The sequence below is a fragment of the Primulina huaijiensis genome, chromosome 7, assembly GCF_012295235.1.
Source record: "Primulina huaijiensis isolate GDHJ02 chromosome 7, ASM1229523v2, whole genome shotgun sequence".
Lineage (NCBI taxonomy): Eukaryota > Viridiplantae > Streptophyta > Magnoliopsida > Lamiales > Gesneriaceae > Primulina > Primulina huaijiensis.
Window position 1 is genome coordinate 19,320,370 of NC_133312.1, and position 13,066 is coordinate 19,333,435.

The 13,066-nt window shown below is 36.3% G+C and overlaps 2 protein-coding genes across 5 annotated transcripts; one reads left to right on the forward strand and one right to left on the reverse strand.

Moving 5' to 3' along the window:
• Positions 1 to 466: 466 nt before the first annotated feature.
• LOC140981668 (sodium/calcium exchanger NCL-like) lies at positions 467 to 3,472 on the reverse strand. Its single transcript, XM_073448086.1, has 6 exons — positions 3,257 to 3,472; positions 2,397 to 2,479; positions 1,751 to 1,810; positions 1,227 to 1,500; positions 797 to 1,084; positions 467 to 715 (listed from the first exon to the last, which is right to left on the reverse strand). Exons 1-6 carry the CDS (start codon positions 3,470 to 3,472, stop codon positions 467 to 469), a joined length of 1,170 nt encoding a protein of 389 aa, XP_073304187.1.
• A 1,176-nt stretch (positions 3,473 to 4,648) lies between these two features.
• On the forward strand, positions 4,649 to 12,636 carry LOC140980420 (uncharacterized). Of its 4 annotated transcripts, none has more exons than XM_073446225.1 (6): positions 4,651 to 4,884; positions 4,969 to 7,549; positions 7,642 to 7,687; positions 7,796 to 7,906; positions 8,115 to 8,186; positions 12,165 to 12,636. In XM_073446225.1, the coding sequence occupies exons 2-5, from the start codon at positions 5,183 to 5,185 to the stop codon at positions 8,159 to 8,161; spliced, it is 2,571 nt and encodes an 856-aa protein (XP_073302326.1). In that variant the 5' UTR covers positions 4,651 to 4,884; positions 4,969 to 5,182; the 3' UTR covers positions 8,162 to 8,186; positions 12,165 to 12,636. The 4 variants fall into 4 exon arrangements, with proteins under 4 accessions (XP_073302327.1, XP_073302326.1, XP_073302325.1 ...); XM_073446224.1 differs by having other exon boundaries at positions 5,103 to 7,549; XM_073446223.1 differs by having other exon boundaries at positions 4,651 to 7,549.
• Positions 12,637 to 13,066: the final 430 nt, after the last annotated feature.

Sequence of the window (13,066 nt, forward strand, 5' to 3'; positions counted from 1 at the left end):
CACGAAAGTATGCTTGTCGAATTCCAGCCGGCGAGACCAAACTGATTCATGTATTGACTGAGCCATTGATCTTCCAATGTTATTATTTGAGTTTAGCCATAATGACACCACGTGCGAGTACATTATACTCAAATTACCATCAATTTGGAATTTGGTATGATCATTCTCGGAGGCTTACCTGAGTTGAAGGGGTGCGAGATTGTTACAATTGAGTTTAGAACTCACGGTCTTCTGGCCAGGGTCGAGGCTCAAAGCAGACAAAATTTCACATCCCAAATAGAAGTAATGTTTGTTTGTATTCATGATATCCACTGACCATTGGATAATAGTTAATCGATTTAAATTCATTCACATGAAAGGACTAAAAATTTTCTACATACGTGCATGTTTTCTGCTAATACAAGTTTTCTGATTCGACATATTATAAAACAGAACATTGGAATAAGATTATAACCATTGGCAGCATCTAGGAGCAGTGAAAGACATAATCAAGAACATACACAAGTGCCAAGGAAAATGGATACAATGAAAAGGCCAAGAAACAAGTCCAAAGGGGGAAAGTGGTGCGAGTGCTCGCAAACAACCCCATCACAATGCACACCACCAAGATAACCAAAACTTCCGAGGTGAAGTTCCACGCCAAACACCTTACATAAACTAGCGCCAGGAACACTGACAGGCACATCATATTGTTAATTGAAATGGCCCCGTATAACTAAGGAAACAGAACACATTTTTTCGATTTAGCTCGAAAGAAGTACTGTCAAGGAAATCACGAAGAACAATATATACAAACCTCGGAGAATGTCAACGAGGTTGATCTTAGCTTCTTCCTGCTGGCGAATATAATTGCAGATACTGCCTCGCTGGAATTCGTAGCCAGGGGCAGAGCGATGACTGAGATGAAAAATGTAGGAATCTTTGTGGCATTGGAGAAATTGTTGACAGCATCCACCAGAGGGTTGGCGAATGCGGCTGCAGTTGCGGTTCCAAGCAGCAGCAGTAATATAGCTTTAAGCGTGATCCATCGAGGATTCTTAACAAGTTCGACATCCTCATCTATATTATTTTCTCTTCTTGTTTGCTGCACAAACAAAAGAATAAAGAAATTATCAGCACGTGTGCATGGTGACAAAGAACAAAATCCTTGTTCTTTGGGTTTGAATTGTGAAAATTAAAGCCAAATCGTAGCACACGAGGTGAGGATGGGGCTCTAGTTTAGGCACCTCGTGATGGTGATCTCGGGACATCATGGTATTCGGACTAGCAAGAATACCAATTCGAGCACGATTAGCTTCTTCAATCCATCTACCAACTCCAGCAGTGAACTCATTTACACTAACTCTTGAATCAATCGTGGTATCAAAATCTTTTATCACTCTCTCAATGGCATCATTCTCTTCTAAGTTAATTTCATCAATCTGAATCCCAATAATCAGAGCTCTTAACTCCGAATGTGAAAGAAAACCATCCTTATTTTCATCAACATCATGGAAAAGACTGAAATGATAGAAGCATAAGGAACACAAAATTGATTAATAAATGCAGAAAGAAAAAAATAATAATTACACAAAAGCGAAGATGTTATTTGCTCCTTAGTCAACATCAGGCTAACATATGAATAAATGTGTTTCCAGCTTATAAATTGTATAGAAGCTAACATAAAAGTGACTACAAATGAAAAAAGTTAGGAAAGAAAAAACCCAAAAAATGAAGATAATATATATAAGCTTAGAAACAGTAAGCTTACATTTTCACCACTTCTTCATCAGGCCTTCCATCATCGGCCAGAAGTGTGATACCCTTGTCCCACATCAAAAAAATCAAAGATTTAAAATGAGTTTATAATGGCTTACAATGGACTTCTATATCAACTTAGGTTAATCATTTTCGTAAAGCGAGGACGAATATTAAGTAGTTGCTATAGGGGCCCATTGTGCAATCACGCAGGCGCGGGCTCGGGCTCGGGGTGTGACAGAATGGTATCAGAGTCGGTCACCGGCATGGAACACCGGGAAATAAGTGCTATGCAGGGCAAAGTGCTACATGCATGGGAGCCACCTCTTGAACCTGCGGGGCAAAGTGCTACATGACGGGAGCCACCTCTTGAACCTGTACGAGCCACCTCTAGATTCTCGGTGCTGGTGGATCGAGGGGTCAGGCCGCGACGAGGACGTCGAGTTCTGAAGGAGGGGTGATTGTGATACTCTTGTCCCACATCAAAAAAATCGAAGATTTAAAATGAGTTTATAATGGCTTTCAATGGACTTCTATAGCAACTTGGGTTAATCATTTTCGTTAAGCGAGGATGAATACGAAGTAGTTGTTATAGGGGCCCATTGTGCAGTCACGCAGGCGTGGGTTCGGACTCAGGGCGTGACAAGAAGCCTCCCCAGTTAAAATGCTTCAAGATCCCAAATATCACATGCTTTCGCTTTGGATAGGCAAGTCGTCTCCTTTGTACCCATGGCTGAAATATCTGCACAGTAAGTTTTATGACGCATTTTTAATCGGTCGTTGTGAACGTAAATCGCAAACTAAAACGTCGAACGGGAACACATATACACTTCTTGAGTAATGATTTGACAACAAAAAACGCTGACATGACATCATAGATTATTGATTTATCCGATGTTCATTCGACAATTAGACCAAACTAGTAAAAAATTAAAAATTAATGTACAAAACCCAATATTTGAAATTTAATTGACCAAAACCCAAAATTGAACAATTTAATGTACTAAAAAAATTATTTTTCCCTTTTTTTTTTTAAGATTACAAATGTTTTTTTAATAAAACTATAACTAAGAAATTTTTTATATTTTAAAGTACGTAAAATTAAGCCAAGGGATATTTTTTTGATAACTCTTATTTATGCTTTCAAGAGGATTTAAAAACTCTAATTTATTACAAGCAATTTCATTGGAAAATGTGTTTGATTAGTTCCATGCGAAATTGTCCAACGACTTGCAGTATGCGTCACAATTTGCACAAGTGCTGCTATTTTCAATTTTGTTTTCACTTTTCAACAGCCTTAATAATTCAATAAAGTTTATTATATATAGCTTATAGAAACTTAGGCATATAATTTATTATTTTTTTCCCTTTAATTGCTCCATTTTCAGTCTCAATACACTAATTTTATATTTATTTTTTAAAATAATTTCATCTTTTTTTTTACCGAAATTCTAATATAACAACAAACAATATAACAACAAACACGTCAACAATATATACTGCTCAATCCTTCAGTGACGTATGCAACATATGCTCTTGGCTCATTAAAAGCCCCAGATGTAGAGGTATTAGATAGGTTATTGAACCCTGAATCGGAGATGTGTGGAACATATGATTCATGTTCACCAAAATCAACATAATGATCAATTGGATTTGTTTCTACGTATAAATGCAACATTTGCATATTGGGACATTGCATTGTAAACTCTAAAGCGTCATCATCAACAAGATTCATTTGAATTTCATGTCAAGATGATATCTCCATAAATGAATATTTTGTTGACAATTTTATAGTAAACTTCATTGGATCGATTCCTAACATTTTATGGACAACTTGAACAAACTCCAACATAGTAATAGATCATAAAACTCATATCGTTCTAATATAAAGAATATTGTATTCAACCGTTCCATTCCCGACAATAAAGTGATCGTCAAAATATAAAAGCACATCGATAGTAGCCATTTGGATGAAGAAATTTCGAATATAGATAAAATTTAAATAAATTGACAGAAAAATTTTGGATTGAAGAAGTGTAAAAAAGAAAGAAATTGTAGATAAATAATTTTAGAAATTGTAAAGGTTTTGAGTACAAGGAAACAAAAAATAAAACTGAGCAGTGTCCGCTCCGCTGTCTCTGTCGGACGTTACGCACAATGCTTATGTACTGCAGCAAACGATGCAAAAAATTGCAGCGTCCACTATTATCATTAACGTTTTGCACATTATTTTTTAAAATATTTTTTTTAAATTAATAATAAAAAAACCGGTAAATAACCCTACTTAAAAAATCATTGTAGCTCATTAAAACTTTACAAAAAAATCATCCCTGCAAGTTTATAATATTAATATAAATTCTCAGTGATTATGTTTCAATTCGTTTAACACTAAAAATATTGTATATATATTCATAATTTAGAAAAATAAACATATTTTTATTATTGTTTTTTCGCTATTCTTTTAATTTAAATCAAATTTTGTTATTAAGACATATTTATATTTATATTTATATCCCTAATGAAATTGTCTTAAATCAGAGAAATATTAATCTATACTTCTATATTAAGTGTGAGGACATCATAATAACTACATAGAGAGGACACCAATTTTTTTTTCTAATTTTACTCTTATATGATATTAATATTACGCTTTTGTTTTTTGTTTTTGTTTTTTTTGGTTTTAATTTCAACACACACTTTTATTTTTATTTGAACAATTCAAATATCAATTTAATCCTTCCATAATTTGTCAAATTTCACTTTAGTCTATCGATAATAATAAAAAATATTGTACGCATCGCGTATTAATTAAAATTAATATTAATCAACAAGTGGTGGGGTTGGTAGTGGTACTTGGGACAAATAGTTGAGAGTATGATGAGAGGCTATACAGGTGGTCAACATCATCCCACAGCGCGTGAGATCCCAATCTTTCAAACTCATTGGATTCCTTCTCGGCGAATCCAACGCGCTAGCAACGTGGCGGACGCTCACCGCCTTTTGACTGGTGCCCCGCGCGTGCGGTTAAGACGCAGTACGGGTGGCAGAGAGTTTAGAGAGAGAAAAAGCGCGTAGCTAGAGAGAGAAAGAGAGGAGATTTTGAACTGAACCACGCCCTCCGCCTCCGGCTACCTTCAAACCCTAGAGGTTGGGACATAATTGTTTGAATTTCTGTTTTCTCCACATGTAATCTTAATTCATCATAATCCTTGAATCTTCCGCTTTTCTCAGTTCTAACGTCTGGTTTTTTTTTGTTAACGAGCGTTGGATCTGCGTTTATATGTCGATTGGCTAGTTTCCGAGCTCAAGTTTCCTGTTTGTTCTTTTGAATCGGGGTTGGTTTTTATTTTTTGTTCTGGTTACAGGCCGCTAGGGTTATCTTAGGATTGGTCGAGGTTTGATTTGGAAAAATTTTGGTTCTTGATCAATAGTTGGTGTTACATGTATGGCGTCTGGCACCCCTGGGGATTTCAATTATGATAATTTGAAATCGATGAGTACGGTTTTATGGAATGAAAATAGCAAAGTTTATACACGAAGAGTCCGCAAGAAACTCCCAAAAACTAGCGTCGACATCGATACAGAAAACATAGGAACTGGAACGTCCACAGCTGCCTCTGCCAGCACCGAGAATCCCTCAACCACTGCTGCATCCACGGAGGTTTTCGCTCCCATTATTGCCGCAGCTGCCTCCACCGAGGAGCATATCCACTCTGCGGTTGCCTCGTCTCTGAAGCCCATTAATGGCATTGCAGCCACAACAGCCACATTCCCCAGGTATTTGGGTAACAATATTCTGCAAGAATGTGTGGAAGCATCAGTGGCGGAGGATATTGATTCCTCTCGGGGAAGGCTGCAAGTGCAGTCCCCTATTCTTCAACAGACTCCTTCACAAACACTGGCAGACAGAGATGTTGATTCCTTCCAGTCTCAGCAGCTGTCAGGACAAGTAAAGCATGATGAGCTGAGACCATCAGTGTCTAAGAATGATTTTTCGAGTCAGAATGTATTGCGGCAAGGCAGTTGCTGTCAAAGTTTGGGGCAGCAGAATCGGAGCAGGTTGTCTCCATTGCTGAATGATACTGAAACCCAGAGTCCAAAGGAAACTCCCTTGTTTCATATTGATGCTGAAGCCCAGAGTCCAAAGGAAACCCGTTCGTCTCATAGTGAGAATGAGAAACTGCAGATAAGCGAGAATGGGCAACAGAATTTGAGGGAATCATCTCCATTATCTGGTGAGAACGATCTGCCTAACGACAGTCAGATTAAGCTGCAGAATGATGAAAGTTCAATGTCAGTGCTACCGCCAGCTCCCTCTAGCAATCGGCCTGCAAACACGAATAAACTGGTGCAGCCGCTGGTGATAACTAGGATAAATGATAGGGTTTTGTTTAGGTTATCAAAAGCAACACAGAAAGATGATATCAAGGAGCTTAGGAGCAAGTTAGAGCATGAGCTTGATCAGATTAGGAAGTTGTTCAATCAGCTTGAAGTCAAAGAGCATGAACTTGCTTCATCTAATGCCCATGTTAGCAATGGTGTTTTCAATAATATAGACTCTGGTGTTGACGGCAGTGAAATTGGTGGATGTTATCATCCTCAACCAGGAAATGTGCCTAATGGTGCAGCGGAGAGGAGGCCATTGGTGAGAATTAATTCGGAGATGAGTGTGATGGGGATCCAAGAAACTACGCCTATGAAATTAGCTAGACTGAGTTCTGATGTGGGTACTGCAGGAACTCTAGACCCAAAGCTGTACAGTAGGCAGCTCAGCATTGCTGTAATGGAGAACACTCATGATGCTGGTGAAATTATTGACAAGGAGAAGAGAACTCCAAAGGCAAATCAGTATTACAGAAATTCGGAGTTCCTGCTAGGGAAGGACAGACTGCCTCCTGAAAGTAACAAGAAATTGAAAACCAATCATGGGAGGAAGCATGGTGGTCGATCAGAACAAGCACCTGATTTCGGTTTTGGGTTTGATAAGAACAGGAATCAAGTGTTTAAAAGCTGTAGCAGTATACTTCAGAGGTTGATGAAGCATAAGCATGGTTGGGTTTTTAACGAGCCAGTGGATGCCAAGGCCCTTGGGCTGCATGATTATCATGTTGTCATTAATCATCCAATGGACTTGGGTACAATTAAAACTAGATTATCGCAAAACTGGTATAAGTCACCTAGAGAATTTGCAGAGGATGTGAGACTTGTGTTTCACAATGCCATGACTTATAACCCGAAGGGTCAGGATGTTCATGTTATGGCAGAAGAATTGTCAGGTATTTTTGAGGAGAAGTGGGCTGTTATGGAGACAAAGTATAATCCCTATTTGAAATATCATGTGTACCAGGACGCAGGGTTGCCTACTCCCACTTCGAGAAAGTTTCCTCAGCCTTATTTAGAACCAATTGCTCCAGCCTCTGTTCATGCCTTCGCACCTACTGCACCTATGACTATTGATACAAAAATTCAACGTTCGCATGTTGGCAGGATGCCCGTTCCTAAGAAACCTAAAGCTAAGGATCTGAATAAAAGGGACATGACTTACGAGGAGAAGCAAAGACTTAGCACTAACCTTCAGAGCTTGGCTTCTGATAAGCTTGATGCCATTATTCAAATCATTAAGAAGAATAATACTGCACTTTCTCAACATGATGATGAGATTGAAGTTGACATTGATAGTGTCGATCAAGAAACACTGTGGGAGCTCGATCGGTTTGTGAGTAATTACAAAAAGGGCTTGAGCAAGAAAAAAAGAAAAGCTGAACTTGCTCTTCAAGTTAGAACAGTATCTAATCAGTCTGTTTCACTGATGGTAAGCATTGGTGAATAATTTGAAATATAGCCCAATGCTTAAATAATGTGTCATTACAAGGCGATGAAAATTTTATTTGCAAATTGTTTCAGACCACCACCCCAACTGTACCGGAGGTCCAGGTTGAAAGTGGAACAGGTGTTAGTTTACTCTTGTATTTTCAGTTTTCTGTTGACACTTTTTATGGATTATAAATATAAATTCTGTTTTGGGAGAACTGAGGATTGTTATCTACTTTTTCTGAAGTCATTGATAAGCAGGACACACATGCTGTTGAAGGTGAAAAGCATGGTAATGATGTAAGTAGGTCTAGTAGTTCAGCCAGTTCCGGCAGCGATTCTGGAGCGTCTTCCAGTGGTAAATGTTTATCGTAATCCATCTAAGTTATCTATGTTTGATGTTTATTCTTTTATGATTGATACTTTGCCTTCATAATTAGTCTTTGTAGGATAGCATGTTTCAGACCTAGATGTAATTCTTATGTTGTCACTTGTCATGATCTTTATATATCGTTTCTTCATTAAAATGACTGATGTATGTTCATTTCTTTGTATTTAACCTACAGATTCTGACAGTGGCCATTCCTCTGCGGATGGACCGGATGCAGGATAATCATTTGGACCTGAATGACATTAAGGTAAACTGTTGATTGGATTTGTCTTTTTGTGATTTAATTATCATGTATTAGAGCCTAAACTTTCTCTAGAAACCTTTTTTCTTGCTTACCACGTCCCACCAGCTTCTTGGATCCATGATATGTTTTGGTCTTTTGAGTAGTTTCATTTGTATTATCATATTGATAGAGAAATGTATATAGAACTTGCAATGATGCCACTTTGAGATGCAGACAATATTAGCACGTTTGTGGATCCTGTGTAAACATTGGGTGTTGTCTGTGTGGAATTTATTAGGTATTTGATATGTGGAAACTTGTTTGCTCCAATTATACCTCGATTTGCATGTGCTTGACCGTTAATAGGGGTGAGCAAAAACCAAACAAAACCGTTGGTTTGGATTGGTTTTTAGTTAATTGCGGTTTGGATTTGTTTTAAATTAACCAAACTGACAAAATCGGTTTAGTTCAAAGTTTTGGTTAAAAAAAACCAAACAAAATCAAACCAAACTGATTTTTTAAAATATATAACATTTTTAATTATATATGTAGATTACTTGATTTTTAGTTTATATCATATTTTTTAAAGGCGAGGGCGAGAGCGAGGGGCGCCACTGGATTATCTCTCTACGCCAGGGTATACACCCAGGCGCAGTGGTCCTGGCCTCACCTTTGAAGCCCAAGTGATCTTTTCCTTTTTTGTTTTATTCTCGTAAAATTTTTAAAAGAAAAAATAGAAAAGAAAAGCCTACCAAGCCCTAGGAAAAAATAAGCACGGCAAGAAAACTCATATACATTTCCTTTTCTAAAAAAATTTAATTGAGGCTTTATTTCCTAAAATTCGAAAATTACATATATAGATAGAGCTAGTTAATAAAATCTAAATTGATTGACTGGACAAACTAGTGGAGAAAATCCTTACACTTGCTATTGTACGAAGAAATTTCAAATAAGGAAAACATTCTGTCAGTAATAGCAGATTTGTTGGCCAAAGTGCTACATAACATTCTATAATAAAAGTAGGGCAGAAATCTGCCAATAATGAAAGATAATAGCAGTAGTAGATAAATAATTAAATATATTTTTGCTTAGCTTAATTATTTCTATGATATTGTTTTGTAATAAAAAAGTAGTAAATAAATATATTATTTTAAAAAATTAACTGTGCGCCTTGCTTCGATAAGACGCGAGCCCGCGGTGCCTCTGGCTTCAGGACCTCTTTGCGCCTTAGTGCGTCTTGCGCCTTTAACAACTGTGGTTTATGTCATATCCCTAGTAATCAAAAGCGCAAGGTCCATTGAAGCGCTCAGGTATCCTGGGGAATAAAGCGCAAAGCGAAACAACACATATTTTACGGAAATAAAGTTGAAAAAGTAACTTATTCTGAACATATAAAAATAAAATCAATTTTTTTTCAAAAATATGAAACATGAGATATCAAATATTAAAATCATCGTCATATTCATCACCCAATTATCAAATATTAAAACGTGAGGGCAAAGGGCAGTGGCAAAGTGATTTTAGGGTTTCCTATGCTGTATTTTTAATAAATAAAACAAAAATCACACTTTTCACGAGTGATTTCTCCTTTGTCATATTTTTTTAAAAAGAAAAGCTGTTTTTCTCTGAAGCGCTCTTCATGGAAGCTGTGCGCTTTAAAGTGCATGAAGTGTAGGTTGTGTGCTTCGTGCGCTTTTGACAACTATGATCATATCATTACGATAATGAAAAATTGATAATCGATATGAATTTTATAAATTTTAGGCTTTCCATTTATTAAACTAGTTCATTTCATTGGCACAAAAATCTATCCATTAACCCGTGCATTCTTCGTCGGTATGAATTGATCTTCTTGAAGGTTAGGATGAGATTGAAAAACTTGAGTAAAAAATATTGGATGCGAATGAATCTACTGTTACCGATGATTGAAGTTGAATGAGCACAGAAAATAAAAGTCTCTCCTTTTTTAAATATGACGGATGATGGTGAAGTTTTTTCTTTTGAAGCTGAACTACTTCATTTTGAGTATTTATATATTTTGGACGAAATTTGTAATGTCATTATCATACATTATAACGTAAAGTGTTTAATATTTATTTATAATAGCTAGTTAATAATTTGTTTGAACAAAATTAGAATTTAAAAACAATCATCCAACCAAGCCGAACCAAACTAAACCAAACATTTTGGTTTTTAACTGTTGAGGGTTTGGCTTGGTTTGCAACTTTCCGATAGAATTGCTTTGGTTTGAGCTTTTATCATAAATCAAACCAATCCGGTTTTGCTCACCCCTAGTTACTATCTCAGAAGTGTCTGAATCTAGTGCTAGTATAATTGCATGTTCTGATCTGATAGCTAAAATATTAATTTAATAAAAATTGATGAAATAAACAAAATGAACTACAATAAGAGCTGCCAAAGACAACAATGAAAAATCAATGCGCTTGGAGACACCTCCAGGTCCATTGACATCAAAAGGCACACGTTTCTGCTGACGCTCAGGGCGTGGCCGGGGTGCAGTATGCTTGTCCTATGCTTATTATTTTTTCTCCACAAAAATTAAGGTGTTAATGTATTTAGAGTTAAAAAGAAGTTTGACAACAACTTACTATAATTTACCGTCCTCCAACTAAACCAATCCTCCAATGATGTTAGTGGATGCTGGCAGGTTTTATACTGATTTCCTTAGGCATTTTAAGGTATTTTTGTTCTTTTTTTCCTTTTAATAGATCTAAATCTTTAATTGTAACATTGACTAAAATTAACTAGGCTACTATTTTATTTCACTTCTTTTCTTTTAATAGCACCCAAGCTTTAGCCATAGGGAATCACATTCACCTGTCCAGACAAGGCAAATCTAGAGGCTCATCAAAGTGCTTCCAAATTTAACCTTAGCTGCTTGAAAGGTTAGAAGATGTATTGAACAAGTGGCATATCGCCATACTGTTGGTAAATATTATATTCAATTATGGATATAACTGTAGGAAGAAAGATTTAGAAGGTCAACCTCTTTCAAATATACAATATGGATTCTGTAGAAAAATTTCTCATTATTATAGCGGAGGAATTACTCAATTTTTGGATTATCTACCAAAAAATAATTTGGATTTCTGAACCAATTAATACAAGTTCCTGTTTTGGGGGATTCCATGTTTAAGACTCTGCACCAAGAAAACCAGATTGTTCCAAAAGCTTGTTTGGCTTATTTTTGTATATTTGGACTCAAAAAGAATTCCGTAACAGGGTGTGGTGCTGTCAATATCAAATACTTCAATCTTCATTGTGAAGATGCATGCTTTATATGGTTGACTTGACCTGTTGCTACTCCTTGCTCTGGACAAGGACTGCCTAAATCAAGTACTTTTTTATTTTCAAATAAAAAACTGCAGCTGTATTAAATGATGCTACTACCAGAATTACGGGGTTTACTGTCTTGTTGAGATAGGTTGAACATTTCAGTTATAAAAATATCCTGTTTATGTATTATATCATTAAGTGCTACCTTTTGTCGACTGTCAGTAAATTCATTCCTCTCACATTAGCAGAGCTCATTTCTTTTTGTTTGACCATTAAATGTGGCCAGCCAATTAGTTCAAAGGTGGAGCTGTTGGTTTGCAAACTTATTTTCTGGGGTTAAGTGTGTGTGTGGAGTGAAATGAAACAAACAAAATATGAACTACGGCCTTAAGATATGATGAACACTATGGCACTGAGCAGTTGTGGTAGTGACTACTTCTCTTGTCTCCATTGCTTTAGTTCTACCCTAGTTGATCTTGATTCGACATTAGAAAGATATTGATTTTTCCCAAAAAAACCGAATACTTTTATCTTTTAATACTGCATTTTTCATTCCATCCATATGAGTTGTTGACACTGTAAAAACACTTGCGATATTTTATGTCAATGAGTCAGCACGTGATGTATTTTACCCCTTGTTTCTCCAAATGCCCCACCAGTACTAGATTAACAACCTATAATGGAATAGTTACTATTTTTCCGCAGGACTTGTTCACTGGATTTTCATTCCAATCATCGTCAGTGTGTTTACCTAAATATGGTTTGCAGAAAGTAAGTTTTGGGACTCGTTTTATAGCATCAAGGGACATCTCTGGGACAATTTGACTGGACCGAAACTCAGCTGAATCATTGAAGCTTTGAAGATATTTGGCTGTGCAACATGTGGCTTGTGATGAACTTGGAGTCTCGGTTAGTTATTTAGGTTGATGACTGGAAAGTTCCATTCTACTCGCAGAACGAGACGTCATGGTTCATAATTACGTAGATGACTGAAAACTTTGATTTTTATTTTTACCATCATTTGAACTTTTGAGTTATGTGTAAGGGGTTTTGTGTTTTTTTGGTACTACAGAGGAATTTGTAGTTTTGGTCTGGTTGGGACGGCGATGGGGGAGGTTGCCGGTGTAAATTGTCCTGGTTGCTACCAATTTTATTTATAAATAAGTAAATTGTTGCAGGGTGTTTTTAACATGATGCATGCAACAGACATTATCTTTGGATGTCATTTTCTTGGACAAAAATGTTTTTAAAATTGGCGTCTTCTGTTTGGAGATGTCAAGCTCGACTGACAATTGCAATTAGTTTCACAATTTCACGTTTGAAATTAATATGTTCCCGAACTCTCCATTTTTTTGCAACTACCTTAAACGGCTCACCGCTCACTTGTTTGTGCAACACATGAATCTTTTTTGCTTAAAATAAAAAAAAATAAATCAACTTTTTTTTTTATTGTTAATAAGCAAGTTTAAGGAGAAAAATAATAAACTAAAATATTAATCTATCTATGTATGTTACACGAATGTGGATAATGAGTAAAATTTTATACTATGAATTATTATTTATATATAGTTTTGATATGATGTCCATTTACCTTTTTCATACATTGA

Coding starts and splice junctions, on each gene's coding strand:
- LOC140981668 (XM_073448086.1), bottom strand. CDS start 3,472: ATGAATCTTGTTGATGATGACGCTTTAGAGTTTACAATGCAATGTCCC. Junction 1,501..1,750: donor GATGAAGAAGTGGTGAAAAT/GTAAGCTTACTG, acceptor CTATCATTTCAG/TCTTTTCCATGATGTTGATG. Junction 1,085..1,226: donor CCCGAGATCACCATCACGAG/GTGCCTAAACTA, acceptor TTGTTTGTGCAG/CAAACAAGAAGAGAAAATAA.
- LOC140980420 (XM_073446223.1), top strand. CDS start 5,183: ATGGCGTCTGGCACCCCTGGGGATTTCAATTATGATAATTTGAAATCG. Junction 7,688..7,795: donor CCAGGTTGAAAGTGGAACAG/GTGTTAGTTTAC, acceptor CTTTTTCTGAAG/TCATTGATAAGCAGGACACA. Junction 7,907..8,114: donor TTCTGGAGCGTCTTCCAGTG/GTAAATGTTTAT, acceptor TTTAACCTACAG/ATTCTGACAGTGGCCATTCC.